This window comes from Thamnophis elegans, chromosome 3 (assembly GCF_009769535.1).
Source record: "Thamnophis elegans isolate rThaEle1 chromosome 3, rThaEle1.pri, whole genome shotgun sequence".
In the NCBI taxonomy this organism is placed as follows: Eukaryota; Metazoa; Chordata; class Lepidosauria; order Squamata; family Colubridae; genus Thamnophis; species Thamnophis elegans.
The window spans coordinates 33572547-33589336 of NC_045543.1; the positions used below are offsets into that span (position 1 = coordinate 33572547).

At 38.0% G+C, this 16790-nt stretch overlaps 2 protein-coding genes across 4 annotated transcripts in view; one reads left to right on the plus strand and one right to left on the minus strand.

Annotated features, from left to right (window-relative positions):
• Window positions 1–1052: 1052 nt before the first annotated feature.
• YBEY (ybeY metalloendoribonuclease) lies at window positions 1053–5250 on the minus strand. 2 transcript variants are annotated; one of them, XM_032214631.1, is made up of 5 exons: window positions 5157–5250; window positions 3906–4145; window positions 2758–2889; window positions 1375–1443; window positions 1053–1188 (listed from the first exon to the last, which is right to left on the minus strand). In XM_032214631.1, the coding sequence occupies exons 2-5, from the start codon at window positions 4113–4115 to the stop codon at window positions 1102–1104; spliced, it is 498 nt and encodes a 165-aa protein (XP_032070522.1). In that variant the 5' UTR covers window positions 4116–4145; window positions 5157–5250; the 3' UTR covers window positions 1053–1101. The 2 variants fall into 2 exon arrangements, with proteins under 2 accessions (XP_032070522.1, XP_032070521.1); XM_032214630.1 differs by having other exon boundaries at window positions 3906–5211.
• Window positions 5251–5294: 44 nt separating this feature from the next.
• The window catches only part of MCM3AP (minichromosome maintenance complex component 3 associated protein), an 80631-nt gene continuing 69135 nt past the window's right edge, over window positions 5295–16790 (plus strand). Inside the window, exons 1-5 of one of the 2 annotated variants that reach the window (XM_032214629.1) lie at window positions 5295–5409; window positions 9630–10867; window positions 11032–11252; window positions 13294–13372; window positions 14420–14567. In XM_032214629.1, coding sequence (XP_032070520.1) covers window positions 9694–10867; window positions 11032–11252; window positions 13294–13372; window positions 14420–14567 — 1622 coding nt within the window. In that variant the 5' untranslated portion in view covers window positions 5295–5409; window positions 9630–9693. The remainder of the gene's footprint in view (window positions 5410–9629; window positions 10868–11031; window positions 11253–13293; window positions 13373–14419; window positions 14568–16790) is intronic. The other variant, XM_032214627.1, reaches the window with a different exon arrangement.

Sequence of the window (16790 nt, forward strand, 5' to 3'; positions counted from 1 at the left end):
GTCAGGCCTGGGGATAAAGCTAATTTGTCCCCACCAGAATGATGAATGAATGTTGCTTACTATTTTACTTCTATGTATTGTTTGTGTCTATTGTCTGTACCCTCCCTTCCTTATTTTATGTAAGCCGCCCTGAGTCCCCTCAGGGAAAAGGGCGGCCTATAAATACTAATAAAATCCAAAATCCAAAGATTCTATTCTCATAAGGTAATCAAGATATCCTGTCACTAGGGTTAATGTGTACAAGGCATACATGACACGGGAAGAATATGTATTTAGGAGAATGATCAATATCCTGCCTGAATCTTGCTGAATCTTGCGCAATAAACCTTTCCCTTCAACAAAGAGCTGGTCTAATCTCATTTCTGCAACATGAACAATCCTAATAGAAGCACACATTCAAAAAGCAGCACAACATGGAAATACATAACCCATTTCTGATTGGTTACCTTGAGGAAAGAAGCCTTATAAGCAGATACTGTTTTGCTTCCCCCTTTGTCTGGGCCGCAGGTATGGAGCTCTAGTCTCATAATGGTTACATGGCTTTGTAAGAACTTTAGCTGAACTCTGGGGTTTTGTGAGAACTTTAACTGAACTCTGCAGCTAGGCTTCATACTTCCTTTTCTTTTGCGAGTTTCAAACTCCGTCTTTTACTTTATAATAAGTTGAAAGGGGCCCCGAGTGGCTATCCAGCCTGACCCCGTATGTTCACTCTTAATGTCCAAATTTCACTTTACATCCTATTTTATCGTAGAGTTATAATTGTGACCTTCAGTGGAAGAAGATATTGCTGGGTTCTCTTTTGGATGTGCAATAGTTGGGTAGGGGAGGAAGAGACAAACAGCACTTTGATCCTAAAGCAGTTCAAGTACCTGGCCAATACAGTTTTCAAGAGGGAGAAGCCGCAGTGATGGTGAAGGAAGAATAGGAAGCAGGAGGGCAAATTAGGAACTTTCAAAGCATTTTGCTGGCCTGATTGTAGATTTTCTAGCAAAATTGGTTCAAGAGGTAATTGTATTCTGCTGACCGAGGAAGCAGGAGAAATTTAAGATTTCTTTTTATAAAATAGATTTATTTTAATGAAACAACATATAAATACAACATTTAGAAATGGTGTTTTGACAGAGGTTCAAAGTTTGTGCCTGTCAATTTGCTTAATTCATGCAGAATTTGTGTTTCCTTTTCATACATCTGAAAAAGAGCAAGGGCATAATGAATGCATACATTTCCTTTCAAATAACACAACAATGTGTGATCTTACAAAGTTGATTTGAATTTTGAATTTAAACTTGTAGTGAACATCTTACATTTGAAAGCTTTTGAACAATTAAAAAATCTGAAAAATTAGAATTGTATCAAATCAGTTAGAATACTTACTTGTTGCCAGTCTGTTTCTGTATTGTGTTTATAACCAAGTAAGTGGCACATGCCATGAGCAACTGTCACCTGTTTAAGGGAAAAAGCTTTTAAATGATTTATATATTTGTAATTGATTGGCAAAGAAGAATGTTAGAGAAATTCCACATCACAATAATTTAAAATCATAATAGAAATAGTCATCATTTATAGAGACTACAGTGAAAACTTCAGTATGATTTCTCCCTTGTTAGTGGAAAGGAGTTAGAATTATGGAGGGAACAAATGTATTCAATGTATGCCAGTCAATTTAAACAGCATTTTGTATTGCTAGCATTTCTACTAAAGGGGTTGGGAAACTTTTTTTTATAACGGGTGAGACCCCATCCCTCCTCTGACTCAGTGGGACAGCTGGCAGACTAAGGAACATGGTAAACATTGGACATGCCCTCTACCAGCAGGTAGGCTGCTGAGAACTCAACTTGTCATCTTATTCCCATATTTTATTTTTTATTCTCCCTTTATTATTAATCTTTTTTACATAAATAACTCAAGATGGCCAACATATCTAATACTCCTCCCTTCACTTATTTTCCCCACAACAACTCTGTGAAGTAGGTTGGAGTGAGAGAGAAGGGTCACCCAGACTCTTTTTATGCCTCAGGTGGGACTGGAACATAATGTCTCTCTGTTTCTAGCCTGCTGCCTTAACCAGTAGACCCTCACTGCATGTCATTTTTAAACAATGTTAGATTTCATCAAGATTAAACAGATAGGGAAAGCATGACTTTTGGAACACTACTGGGTCATGTGACCAGCTGTGAGGGGATCTTAGAACTGAGGAGCTGGCAACATTCCTGGAGCTAGCAAGATCAACTGACAAGCACAAAGAGCGGTAACCATAAGCTTTCACCAATGAGTTATTCATATTTTGAGTTGGCATAATGATTTAAATAGCTTAACTATGAAAGGGGAAAAAAACTAGTGACTTGTTTAAGAAAAAAAAAATCTTGCAATAAAACACATGCTAGTAAAGATGAGAAAGCTAAAAATAAACTGAGAGTAAGCATGTTATGGGCTAACTTGAAGAATACTGTAAAAAAGGGCTACCAGAATTGTGCTGTCAAAATCTGGACAACTACTTGATGGCCACAAAAGGACATAAATAACTTGTTTCTGCCATCTAGTGATCATTTGGATTTATGTAGTACATGTATGTTATTCTAGATGTGAAGCAGTAAAATTTCTGTCAGTGGGATTGAAACATTAATATCATATTTTCTGATACCAAAGTTTTTAATAAATAACTGGAGAAATAACAATAAAATATTTTCATTTTTATAAATCATTTGATTAAACATTTCAGAACCTTATTCAAATAAATACTTGTATAAATGTACTTACTGTAAGAATGCTGTTATAATCATCATGGTTCTGTCTACATTGTTGGTAGATATATTCTACACCTAGAAAAATGTCTCCCAAATTGTAGTCATTTTGAAAACAGGGCTGGGGTAATTCTCCACCTTTTAGATTCTGTGATATGCCCAAAGAAAATTCAGTTATATACATGTTCTCAATTTGGTAAAACAAGTGCCATGCTGAAAATAAAATAGGGGTATTAAGAACAGACTATACAATATTTTTAAACACTTTATGGTAATAAAACATATAGCATTACTATATTTGAATCAGGGAGATATGAATTTAATTTGTTCTCCTTCTCCCACGTTCTTTCCATGTTCTAACTTCTACTTGTTTGCTTCTTATTCACTAAGTATAAACTTATGCATTATGATTTATAGGCTATGGCTTCCTTATTGGAACAAATTTCCATATCACACTAAGCCAAAGCAAACTGTATTATGACAATATTAGGTATATATCAAAATTGCTTAGGAGTAATAATATATGTAAGCTCAATGGTATACTCTCAAAGGGATAATTCACAATTTTCAATGGGATTTATTTCCATCTACACTTGCTTAGGACAAGAATTCTAGGAGTAAATTGCAGAGAATATGAAGATCATTTGTACTTCTATCCCCCTTCAGAAACTTACAAACAAAACATTTATTCATTTATTAAATTTATATTTAGCCCATCTTGCCTAGTGCGGACTCTCAACAGTAAAACAGGATAAAACATCAAAATATTAAGATAATACATGTTATCACTAAAATTTACATTTACTTTCTTCTCATACATATTTACAATAGTTATAAAATAGATCTTGAAAAACAAGTAATAATCTTTTAGGTATCCGTTTATTCACATATTCTGCAATATCCACTATCATGGATATTGATGCATTTTTGGGGTACACTTACATAATAAGCCGTGCTGTTTTTTAGGGCCTTCATCTTTGATATGCCACTGTAATTGTCCTTTCCTCTATTATGAAGATTTCTGGATAGGGCCTGAATCATTCCTAATTTGCCAGAGTTTTCTGTTGTCGTCATATATAAACATGATACTGTTCTATGTATTAATACCTGATTTCTGCTAAAATTACTGCCAAGCTCTAAAGGAATAAATGAGCACACACATACCTCATGAAAAGGAAAAGATAGCACATCAGTAGGGATATTCTTCTGTCTGTAAGTTCTGTTGATTTGCTGTATGTACATATTACTAACACAAATTACACCAAGGTCAAACTTTTGCACACCCAAAATATAACGGAGTTGTTCTATATTCTTGCGAAGTGGGACTCTTCTGATTGGAATAGCTCTCTGCAAATTACGTATGATCAGGCTCATCTCATAAAAATGGAAGAACGTTACACAGTCCTGCAAAGTAGACTATGATTAGACACCAATTACTAGCAGGTGGAACCTAAAATGAGAAGTACTGCAGTATTTTGGATAACAAAAGAATTGTAGCATATTTATTTCCAGTTGCCAGGTTTCCCAAGATAAAAAAGGCACTCCCTAAGGACTTTTTGCAAAGTAAGAGAATGGAAGATGAAACCTGGATGATTAAAAAAAAAGACCCAACTGACTCTAAGGTGAAGCCTGATATACTAATAACAAAAGCACTCATCAAACTAAACAATTCAATTGTGAGGTTACTGCTTCTTCACTAGAGTTGTGCCCAGCGAGTCCTTTTCAGATCTGTTTTCAATTGAAGATAGCATATAAAATGACAAAGTTAAGATCAAGGCATAAAAAAGTATTACAGTGGAATGGTGATGCTTCTATTTGCCCCAGCTTTTGTGAGTCTATAGGCAAGAAAAGAATTAACACCCAAGAGCTATGACTGCTGTGTCTGAGCCCTGCTCTTCCACCAAAAAAGCAGAGATGAAAACAATACAGGAGTTCCCACCCACCCCTTTTTGAAATGTTATTTAATCTTGAGAAACATTTCCCTCTACTAACTTCTATGAACACACTATTGTAAGTTTTGAGGGGATGATATAATTGAGAAAGTATTGGGGAATGCTCTAACCCGGGCTTTCTCAATCTTGGCAGCTTTAAGATAGGTGGTCGCTGTGTGTAATTCTGGGCGCTGAAGTCCACCTATTTTAAAGTTGTCAAGGGTATGAAACCCTGCTTTAATCCAGAGCAAAACATTCAAACTAGAAGTGAGGCTTTCTCGTGAAATACACCTTTGCCCCAAAACTCGTCCGTGTTAATCACTTCCCTAATCACTCTGTATTAAAAACTATCTCCAGGCCCTTCCTCACGCACACATTTTATAAATATATATAAAAAAGAGAGACGAAGCTCCGTTAAAAGAAACCGTTAAAATTTTAAACTGTTTTGTTCGTTTTCGATGAGAGGCGTAAAACGGAGTCCTACGCTACCGGCAGAAGCTCGGTAATCCTATTCTTGAGGGAAGTCCTTCAAGAGCATGCGACGCTCTGTCCGCTGCGTTGCGTCACTTCCGTACTGCGCGGGAGACGCCGGGGAGATGCGCGGAGTCCCTTCTTCCGTAGGTGGAGCTGAGCCTCTTCGGGGTCAATGGCGGTTTGTTTATGCGACAGTGAGAGAAAGGAATTCGGGACTCACGGCTTCGTTTTGTAGGAAAAGCATCCTCTGTACATCTTCAGAGGTATCTTCTCCCTCCCTCCCTCCCTCTCCCCCTCCCTCCTCCCTTCCTTCCTTTTTCCTCATAGTTGGGTCCGGGTAGCGCAGATAGAAACTAGGGGGCCAAAGTTAAAACTTACGTACCTCGGAGTTTTACGGGCTGATCAGGGGAAGTAATGGTGTTCCACTTGCTTTGTGCTCACGGTGAGTGTTGCTGGGACGGCAGAAGGCAGGCAGAAAGATCAAGAGAGGGGAGCACTTCCACGGTTGGGATAATTGTAGAAATTCTCCCTTCTACTTATTTATGAGTGCTAACATCCAAGGTTATCCAGTGGAGCTGGTGGAAGATTCAGAACAGATTAAAAGAAGTTCAGCTTTATGCAGTATCAAGTGTATAGAGTTTAAATTGCAGTTTCAGGTGTTGGGTTCTCATCCATAAAATCCTACTCCAGTGGCTCAGGGCTGCAGTAACAATGGGATCACCATTCTCCTCTGCCCATCCTACAGATCTGGCAGGTTGAGCAAACTCCAGTCCCATCACTTAAGCCAGTGGCTCACAACTTCGACTGGGTGGGGAATTTGGGGAGCTAGGGTTAGGTTGTTGTATGTAATGGTTTGTGATGGTAAGTATGGAGAAGAACCAGAGCCAGGGGAATTGTCGGATTCCCCTGTATTCTTCTGGGTGTGATTCTTGTCTGGACTACCTCGCAAGGCTGATAGCTGTAAAACATTGGCATAAACAATGGAGTTTTGTGAGCTCTTGGGTGCCTCTCTTCTCTATCATCATTTTCGGGTTACCATTCTGCCAGAGGTCTGTCCAGCACTATCCCTGCTCTGCTTTAGAAAGGAATAGAACATGTGGCTCTTCAGAAAGCCCATGGTCCAAGATAGTGTTGTGAATTTAATTAGGGATGATTGATTAGGGATGGCAGAAATGACTTTTTATGTACGGTATCTCCCCATGGTTTAGTGAGTTTTTAAATGTAAGTTGCCTTGAGTCTTTCTGATATGATGGTGATATATAAGTCAAATACCTTGTTTCCATCTTTTCCATTTCCTTTCTCCTTTTCTTTCTCTTTTCCTTTTTTCCATTTCCTTTCCTTTCCTTTCTCTTTTCCTTTCCTTTCTCCTTTCCTTTCTCCTTTCCTTTCTCCTTTCCTTTCCTTATTTCCTTTTCCCTTTTTTTCTTTTCCCTTCTCCTTTCCCTCCCTTCTTCATCCTTTCCTTTCTTCTTTCCCATTTCCTTTCCTTTTTCCTTTCCTTCTTTTCCATTTCATTTCCTTTTTCCTTCCTTTTCCCTTTTCCTTTCCTTTCTTCTTTCCCATTTCCTTTCCTTTTTCCTTTCCTTCTTTTCCATGTCCTTTCCTTTTTCCTTTCCTTTGCTTCTTTCCCATTTCCTTTCCCTCCCCCTCCCTTCCTTCCTGGGGGTCTGAGGGAGAGGGAGGGGACCCTTTTCCTCCTTGCCCCCCTCCCCAACATCTGCTCTGATGGCAATTATGGCTAAAAAAAAAATCAGTTGCTCAGGCATGAAAATGTGCCACTCAAACACTATACTTTTCCGCACACACTGAAAAAATATATTAGAGGGAACATTGCTCCCAAAGAGCCGGGCACAGCCTCATGGGTGAATGGCTGTGTTGCGCTGCCGCAGCAGCACAACATAACAGCCATGAAGCGACCACGCTCACAAGCAGCCACCTGGCAAACCCCCTTTCCAGCCGGGCACATTGACCTAGGGGTATTGCCAAACCGCGTGAGCACCTGTTCGCCACTGCCCAGCTCCCGTGGCTTGGTGCCTTCAAAATGCCAATGAATGGCGCTCTGCATGGCTGGAGTGGAGGGTTGCGCGAGCGGCTGTTCCGCTGTCGCTCACGCGCCTCCCAGCCTCATGATGCCCTGGCCCAGTTCTCCCTGCAGAGAGAGTCTTCCAGCAATGGGCATACGCTCTATGGTTGTACGCTCTGCCGACAGTCAGCCCACAACCATAGAGCATACGCCCAGAGTGGCCACTGCCGGAAGACTCAGTTTGGAAGCTGCCAAAAAAGCCATGCTGCGATGGTGGCGGTGGCAGCGGAAGTGCCCTGGCTCTGCAGGGAGAGTTGGGCCATGGCATCATGAGATTGGGAGACGTGCAAGCGGGAGCGGAACAGCTGCTCGCACAACCCCCTTCTCCAGCCCTGCAGAGGGCCATTCACTGGCATTTCGAAGGTGCCAAGCCGCGGGAGCTGGGCGATGGCGAACCGGCGCTCACACGGCTTGGCTATACCCCTAGGTCAGTGAATGGCGCTCTGCATGGCTGGAAAGGGGGTTTGCGGGGTGGCTGCTGTGCCCGACTCTTTGGGAGCCTCCTCGTAAGAGAGCAGCCGCCCGGCAACCCCCTCTTCAGCTGGGCGCAGCGCCGCTCACCAACCTAGCGGTATCCTGAAGGCATCAAGCAACGTGATCACTTTGCCCCCCTGGTTCTTGCCGCTTGGCACCTACGGGATACCGCTAGGTTGGTGAGCGGTGCTCTGCCTGGTCGGAGGTGGAGGGTTGTCCAGGGGGCTTATTTGTGGGGGAGTGCTTATATTTTTGCCCACCAGAAAAATGTGGCATGGCCTTATTATCAGAACGTCATATTTTCGGGGAAATACGGTAAATAAACTGCTTATTTTTCCCATAAGTGATAACTATCTGAATTTGAATGATTTTTAAACTCCATTGAAAATTAATGTTGATAATGGTTATTATCATCAGTATCACAGGCAACCTGTCTTTTAATGTCAGATGATGGAAAACACAAACAGAAGGGTACTTTTGCCCTTGTGATCTGCCTGTTAGCTGCCATAGACATATGACTATTGTGGAAACAGTACTGGAACAGATAGATCTACCATCAATTCCAACACTATACTTCTACCATGCTTTCATTCTTAAACTATTTTTTAAAATCCTAACTATTTCCTGAAAAATATGGTGTTCGCTTTTATGGGAGAGAGGGGTTAATTTAAGGAGATGTTATAGAATAGTTACATTTGTCTCAGCTGTATTATTCAAGGTGGCAGTATGATTAAACAGATGTTCCAATGATTGTATGTTCAGCAATTAAATAGTTTATTGTAAATTTTGAGTTAATGGACCATATTTTAACAATAGACAAAACCTATATATGCCATATGCTTCTGAGCATGTATAAAATCTCATTCTCATTTTATGTTTGTAAAATGCATAAAAATGCATGCTTATTTCCATCCCAGTCTACACATGGATAAAACACAAAATATGCATGGGTAAAATTTCATTTGAATTTGATAATTTATTTAATGGATGCCTCTTTCTCCCATACCCATTAAATTGTGGATTGACATATATAAACTGTGTTACTTATATAGTATAGAAAATAAGCATGTGTACAAGGAACTGAAATACATGTCAATTATGTGAGATTTCATTTTAATTTGAAGCAGCTTAGTTCATATGCACATTTACTATCTTTTTAAAATAGAAGTCTAACATATATCCTTTTTGGGTCAATGTCCCATTTAGTCCATCTGATTCAATTTTCATGTTAGGTAACAATAACAAATAGTATACAAATAGTATTTTTGTCATTTCTCAAGACATTATTTCAGAAGAGGATGGAAGCCAAAGGACTAACAAATAGATTTAATTATCATTGTGGGAGTTAACTAACCCAGTCCTAGTATTTGCATATGTACTGAAGATGTATTTTCTATGAGAATAAAACCATATATATTTGTGTAGATTTGATTAGCACTTTTCTTTCTTTATAATTAGATTTTTAAACCATTATTTTAACGGACTATTATTTGGGCCTGTATCCAGAATAATAAGAGTTGTCATTCCACAAATGATTTATGGCAAGATACTTGTATTTAAAATCACAGTTTAGTTTCAAATTAAGTTTAATGGTGAGAGAACTGATAGTGATGTCTTCAGTGTTTTCTAGTGAGTTGTATAGTTTGTGAAAGGCTTTATAAGTCAAGATTCATTTCAATGAATCTATGCAACGGCTATGTTGCATTTGTATCTTAGATGCATTTGATATACATTCTAGATAGCATAATTCAGTTCTTGTTGGCGAATAACATTGCAAACCAAGGCAAGAGTTGCTTTGGATTACAGTAAGAGAGAAATGGAATAAATAAATTAAAATACAGTACTGTGTTTCTTTTTTTTTAAAAGACTCAGCTTGAAAGGATTGTTTTTGTTTATTAATTTTATGACTTAAATTATATATTGCAGGACTAAAAGATGAAAACCAAAGGAACCTAGACAAAAGCTATTTTATATATTAACATCACCAAAAATGAATCCAAACACTCCTTTTAGTGTACAGCCTTCAGGAGTTTTTCAAGCATCCCCTGGTATGTCAACTGGAATGTTCCCAAGTCAGCCACCGTTCCAGTTCAATCAGAGCTCTCTCTTTGGATTGAATAGTGGAGGAGTAAAGAATCCAGGATTTACTGACTTTGCTATTAATTCAGGACTGCATAATTCTTCAGGGCAGGGCTTGGGATTTGGGCAACTTCCAGGGTTTACACAGTCTTATTCTCTTGGACAAACAACAACATTTGTGACTTCTGCACCAATGACTTCTCCTGTTCCTAGCAAATCTGGATTTAGTTTCAGACCACCCACAAATCTTGGCAATTCTCAGAGTACTTCTGCTTTTGGAACTGTGCTTGGAGAAGCTTCTTCAGCTGGTGGTTTTGTGAGATCAGATTTCAGTTTCAAAAGTCCTGAAAATGCAGTGTTCAAACCTATCTTTGGGACTAATTCAGAACAAGAGAAAATACCAACTTCCGCTGTTTCTTCTTCTTTTACATTTTCTTTTCCCAGTGGCACAGGACCTGGAAAATTAAACCCTTTTGTCATTTCTCAAGAAAGCAGCAATTCAAGTAATACTGGCTTCAATTTCTCCAAACCAGTCAGTAGTAGCAGTACTTCAGCAGTTTCTTTTACTACTTCTTTACCAAGTAAGACTCTAGCAGATGATAAAAAGAGACCTATGGCTCTATTTACAAGTCCTGGTAGTAGTTTTTCTTCTTTTTCAAACTCATCTTTGCCTTTGAGAGATACTTTCCAAATTAACAAAACTAACAAGATGGAACATGAAGATTTGTTCATCCCAAGTGAGCCACTTCCCACTCTTGGGAAAGGAATGAAAAGGAAAGAAGAACAAGAGCATTCCCCAAGGCATCATGATTATGACACTGATGAACTAGAACCTCCATCGAGGAATGATCATACTTCTAATAAGCGTCCTGTTAAATTGAATCGTCCACTTGCACAAGGTTTATTTGGTAGAGTATTACAAGATGTTCTGAAAAGCAAGAAAAAGGAATCCAAAATTGAGCGTGTTCCCATTGAATCTGGAGAAACAGTAGCAACAAGTATGGCAGGGGGAAGTCAGTCTGGCTTTACAATGGCTAAACCAATATCGACACTAAGAAAAGAAGAAAGGGGAAAATTGAAACATGGTAGGTAGCAGAGCTTAACAATTTATCAAATGAAAATGGAAATGGTTGCAATTAATTACATTGTAAGTAGTGGTATGCTTACAAGTAGAACATTTTGTATTTTACTTGATATATGATTTTGAAATATACATGCTTATTTTTAATCACTATTCAATTACTTCCAGATTCTTCTGCCTCAAACCCTTTGCGTCGAAATCGGAGCACTGGGAGCATAGAAAGCCTTGGATGCTCACCAAGTGAACTGACAGCCATCCAGTGTAAAAATATTCCTGATCATCTAAATGACAGAAATGTTCTTTACAAACACTTCGAGAAGTTTATTAAAATCCAACAAATCCGTACCAACCGTAACAAAAAGTCAGCCATTGTACGCTGTCTTGATCATGTGAGTTTTAAAATATCAGAAGATTAATAGCTGTAGAAGATATATATTAGATTAACTACTGGGAAATTTACTCCATATGCTTCTAAAGTTGGCTACTATGATATTTTGCAATTTAATGTTGGCTACACTATTTAAGTTTCAATTAAGCACAAATTTCATTAAAACTATTGGGATATCAGTGGCCATTCTGAGCTGCAGTTTATAATACATGTATTATGGAAATGTTGACTACAAAATAATTATTTTGCTTAGCCTTCTAAAAACATGTTTTTGAAATAGTTAATTCCGTGACATAAAACTTTTTAATCAATGATACCAAGTCTACATGTTGACATTTTCTTAATAGTAGAATTTGTATTCTTTTAAATGGAAAATGCCTGGAAAAAGTAAATTATTGTAGAAAATTGAGACAGAAAAACCATATATCAAATAGACATTTGCATATCAAACATTTGCCCTCTTGAAGGACCAATTTTCTTATCTAGTGAATGAGAGAGGGTGGATTTGATCCAAGATTTAGGCTGTACATGTGCTACCATATTTTTCACAGTATAAGATGCACCTTTTTCCCTCAAAAAAGAGGCCAAAAATCTGGGTGCGTCTTATACACTGAATACAGCATTTTTTGCCTCCTGAAACCCCACTCTCTTCACCAAAATGCCCGTGCATAGTCTTTAGGAGCCTTGCAGAGTGCTCCTGGGGGCTGGGGAGGGCAGAAACGAGTGAAAAATGGGTCATTTTTTTGCTCAATTTTGCCCCACCCAGACCCCAGGAGCACTCTAGAAGCCTGCTAAAGACGATCTATGCCCTTTTTTTGACAAAGAATGTACCCATTTTTGCGAAAAAGGGGGTGTTTTTTGCTCGTCTCCCCTGGAGCACTCTACAAGCCTCCTAAGGGCTATTCCTAACTTTTTTGGGGGGGGGAAACCCGGGCCCGTTTTCATGAAAAACGGGCCATTTTTGGGAAGTCTACTGAGTACAAAAACTTTTTTTTTTAAAAATTGCCTCTTCAAAACCTTGGTGCGTCTTATACTCCGATGCGTCTTATACTGAAAAAAACAGTAATTAGATGCTATAATAATTGTTACTACAGATACAACTTTTTTCATTGTACTCCAGACATTCATTAACTTAATAAATATGGGACTGATAGGCAGATGTAATTTTCAACACTATGTGAATTCTGCGGGAGAATGAAGAGACATTTTTAAAGGACTTTTCCCAATGGCTTCTGATGGCAGAAGATACACTAAATTTTCTAGTAAAGGGTTTCCCCTCTCAATTCCTACACTTTGACAAACAAATCTCAGTGGGTCTTTTCTAAAATATTGTAATTATTTGCCATTATTGCACTTGTTTGTATCTAGTGTGCAGTTTGTCTGTGTGTGTTTGTATAGGGGAGAAGAGTGCAAGAGCATCTTATAATAAAGCAAAATGTTCCAGGATCTTATCAAGCCTGGTTATCTTTCACATTTCACTGAATGAGAAACTTGATGCACAATTTGTTTATTTTTTTGTTTTGTCATTTTTCTCAGATCAGATTTCACTTAAAATTCAAGAAAATCATCTTTGGGGTTTTTTTTAGATTCTTGTAAGAGATTGCCAGGACTAGAAAATGTTCTACTGCAAGAAAGGGACTCCTGTATTGGGTTTATTCCACATTATATATTCAGCCTCCAAATTAGGGGAAGGAAAGTTCATACCGTATAACGTCAGTTGAGAGTTATTCTTGGTTGCAATTTTTCACTACTTTACTTTTTGATATCCCTATTCTAATAATTTGAATTATTTTGTGCCTGAATATGTATATGCAACATCTCAAGTTGTAACTGCATCTTATTAGAGAAGATGGATATTTCATGTAAATCCTGTCTCTAGTGTTATATTGGGAGTGTTTGCTTTCACAAGAAATATGTTGTTTCACATAAAGTGAATAATTGTTAAAAATCTTCCTTATCTTATAAACAGATGATGTTATTAAATAATGTTATATAACATTTTGTATTCTACACTGTTTCTAACTAACCTTTTCCTACTCTAGGCATCTGCTGTTTTGGCTAGAAAGAAAGCAAAAGACTTACACAAAGATATAGTGACAAATTGGCATAAAAAGAAACCAAGTAAGCTACTTTGTTTTAAAGATCAGATATTAAAATATTGTAAATATTTTTGTTTTATAGTGTTTCATAATGTTGCATTTCATGGTTTTGTATGCTATAAGAAGTTTGTTGACCAGCTGAATGTAGTTCAGTGCTTTGTAGTTTACTAAAAAAAAATTCAAGGACATCCTTAAATACTTTACAGGCAATTTTCTTTGACAACCCCCACCCCACTAACAAATCTTCAAACCACTTTGTTACAGTTAATATATTTAATCTGTGGACCAATAGAATGCCTTTCTTAATTTTGGCATCAGTTATTCTTGAAACATGTCTCAAATAACAAAAACCTTCACTGTTCTTGTTTATTGCTTTCACAAAATTTTCCATCAGTCAGTGTTTTACGTGAAGTGGAGGCAAAAATATATTTGTTGGGTCAACAAGGGGTTCATATGTGACATTTTTCTATCCTGGGACCAAATTCTTTTTGAGTGGCCATTTCTTTTTAATGTAATGTGATTCTCTTGCAACACTGTACCATTTGCATATGTAACAATAGTATTTGGTATATCCGAACTGCTTTCCAAACAGTAGAGCCACTACTTTTGGATCTCCACAGATATTCCAGTTGTACTTGGTATGCTGAATGCGCTTCAACAATTCCATGTTTTTGTATGTTTCTTTCATATATGAGCATAACTAACAGGTAATGAAGGGTATACATTACTATTGTATAAAAACAGAAGATTTCTATGGTATGTGATAGGTTAAATTACAGGTTATTTTCATGACTAGCAGACAAAAATCTATACAATACACCCAAAAGTGTGCAGGAAGCAACATTTTCATTGTCCAATGAATCCACTGAAATGTGTCTGTACAAAAGAGAAAAAAAGGGAACATACCATCTTTTTTCATCTTCATATGTCTGCTTTTATATATTTATTTCTGTCATTGTGGGGTAGATTCTGTGAGATGTTTAAACATTATATTGAATTGTTGTACATTTATTTATGGTAATGTTAAGTAGTAACATATGTTAATTTTTTGTGTTCTCAATGTGGAAAGGTCCTAATAAGAAAGACTATTCACCTAAAGAGGAGAAGCTAGATGAAGGTGATGGGAGGCAAAGCAATGAACAACTGAGTCATGAGTCTTCTATAGTTTCTAAATCCTTAATCCGCCCCACTGGAAGTGGGAATCTGTCAAACAAGAGGTATGCATTTCACAATAGTCTTTGTGAAATAAAATTACTAGACACTTTATAGATTTTGTAAATTATGTTGTAACTTAACATTTAGAAGGGTAGTTCTGTATGTCTTATATCATATTGTCATATTCATTTTGATCTTGCTGTAGGCTTGGTAGGGTTGAATAGAACTGCTACTGAGAAGGATTGTTTTATGATAAGATATTTGTGGTCAATTGAAAAAACTAGGAAGGCTAATGCCAAGCTAATTGTGAAAAAAACCAATTTTTGTTTCAGTTACATTACAATATATTCTCAAAAACTTGGAGAATTATATTTAAGGAAATGTTTACAATTACAACTTCTAAGGCAGTTGCCATTACAATTATTCAGTCAAATATACAGAGAAGATATTTCTTACTCTTTAATGATTTGCTGTTCTAGTGATGAAGAAAATATAAATTGGTTAATCACTTCTAAAAAAAAAGATATATAATTAATTTGAAAACAAAAACTTGTGGTATGCTAGGTAAGTGTCAGGCATGCCTCCTTCAATATCCAAGAAAGAAAAACCTCAACTCCATGTTAATAGAGATAAAATACATTTACTAGATATGAAGTGAAAGCAGCTAAAAGGAAAGCAAGATCTGAGCCAGAAAGGCGGGAACATATACATATCAAACGTTTACCCAGCACCCTCCCCCCAATTCCCCAACCCAGTGTCTAATCTGCAACTCCCTAAGGTGTCATGTGGGGTGCATCTTCAAATAGCCTCATCAAGTTGGTATGTGAGACGGTTGGCCTTGACCAAGTCCAAACATCAGCCACCAGTATGTGCAGAAGTGAGAACAAGACTTCTCCAGTACAATATAATTCCCATCCCCAATACCATGCCCCCCCCCATTCCTATGGCAGTCGATAGTAAACAAGCATAGTAGAGCAGCCGTAAGCAAGTAACCAAAACAGGCTGATAGTAAGATTGTCATCCTATTTCACTAAGCATATTTTCCAGTTTGAGAATCTCCATATTATTTGGATAGTATATTTTTGTGAACTGTCCCTCATAAATGAATTGGGGATTCCTACCACACTAGCTTCTATCATTATGTATTAAGAGGTTATAGCAGTAATTTCCTGTTAGTTGGTACCCAGTACACTCTCAGTTAAACTCTACATCTAGATCAAAGCAAGCACATACCATATTTTTCAGAGTATAAGACGCACCGGAGTATAAGACGCACCAAGGTTTGTTTGTTTGTTTATTTAATTTGTATGCCGCCCCACTCCCGAGGGACTCGGGGCGGCTAACAACCAAAAGGGGAGGAAGGGGATACAAATAGGAGAAAAGACAGACAGAGTAAAAACAACAACAGTCATAACATTTCAAGTGTGGCTGGAAATTTCAGGTTTTGAAGAGGCAAATTAAAAACAAAAGTAGGTAGTTAGTTAGAGGGATAGAGAGGGAAAGAAAGAGAGAGAAATACAGTAGGTAGGTAGGGAGAGAGAGAGTAGTTAGGTAGGTAGGTAGATGAGAGAGAGAGAAATAGAGATAGAGAGAGAGCGTGGGTAGGTAGGTAGGTAGAGGGATAGAGAGAGAGAAATAGAAAGAGATAAAGAGAGAAATACAGTAGATAGGTAGGGAGAAAGAGAGAGAGTAGGCAGGTTGGTAAGTAGAGGGCTAGATAGAGAGAAATAGAGAGAAATACAGTAGATAGGTAGGGAGAGAGAGGGTAGGTAGGTAGAGGGATAGAGAGAGAAATAGAGATAGAAATACAGTGGATAGGTAGGTGTTTCTGCTGACACAGTATTTGATCCACGTAATTCTCATCAATCAAAGAGCTTTCGAAAAGGAAAAAAAATTTTTTTGCCCTCTACAAACCTCCCAAAAACGGTCTGTTTTTCATAAAAACGCCCCCCTTTTTTTTCCAAAAAAAGGCATGAATAGCCTTGGGGGGGGGGCTTGCAGAGTGCTCCTAGCGGGGTGGGAAGCTCAAAAACGAGCAAAAAAATTGCATGCATAGCCTTATGGAGGCTTATAGAGTGCTGTAGGGTTGGGGGGCAAAAAACGCCCCTTTTTTTGCTCATTTCTGCCCTCCCCAGCCCCCAGGAGCTCTCTGAAAGTCTCCATAAGGGTATGCACGGCCATTTTGGTGAAGGGGCGGGGCTTTGGGAGGCAAAAAAATGCTGTATTCGGTGTATAAGATGCACCCAGATTTTCAGCCTCTTTTTTGAGGCAAAAAGGTTCGTCTT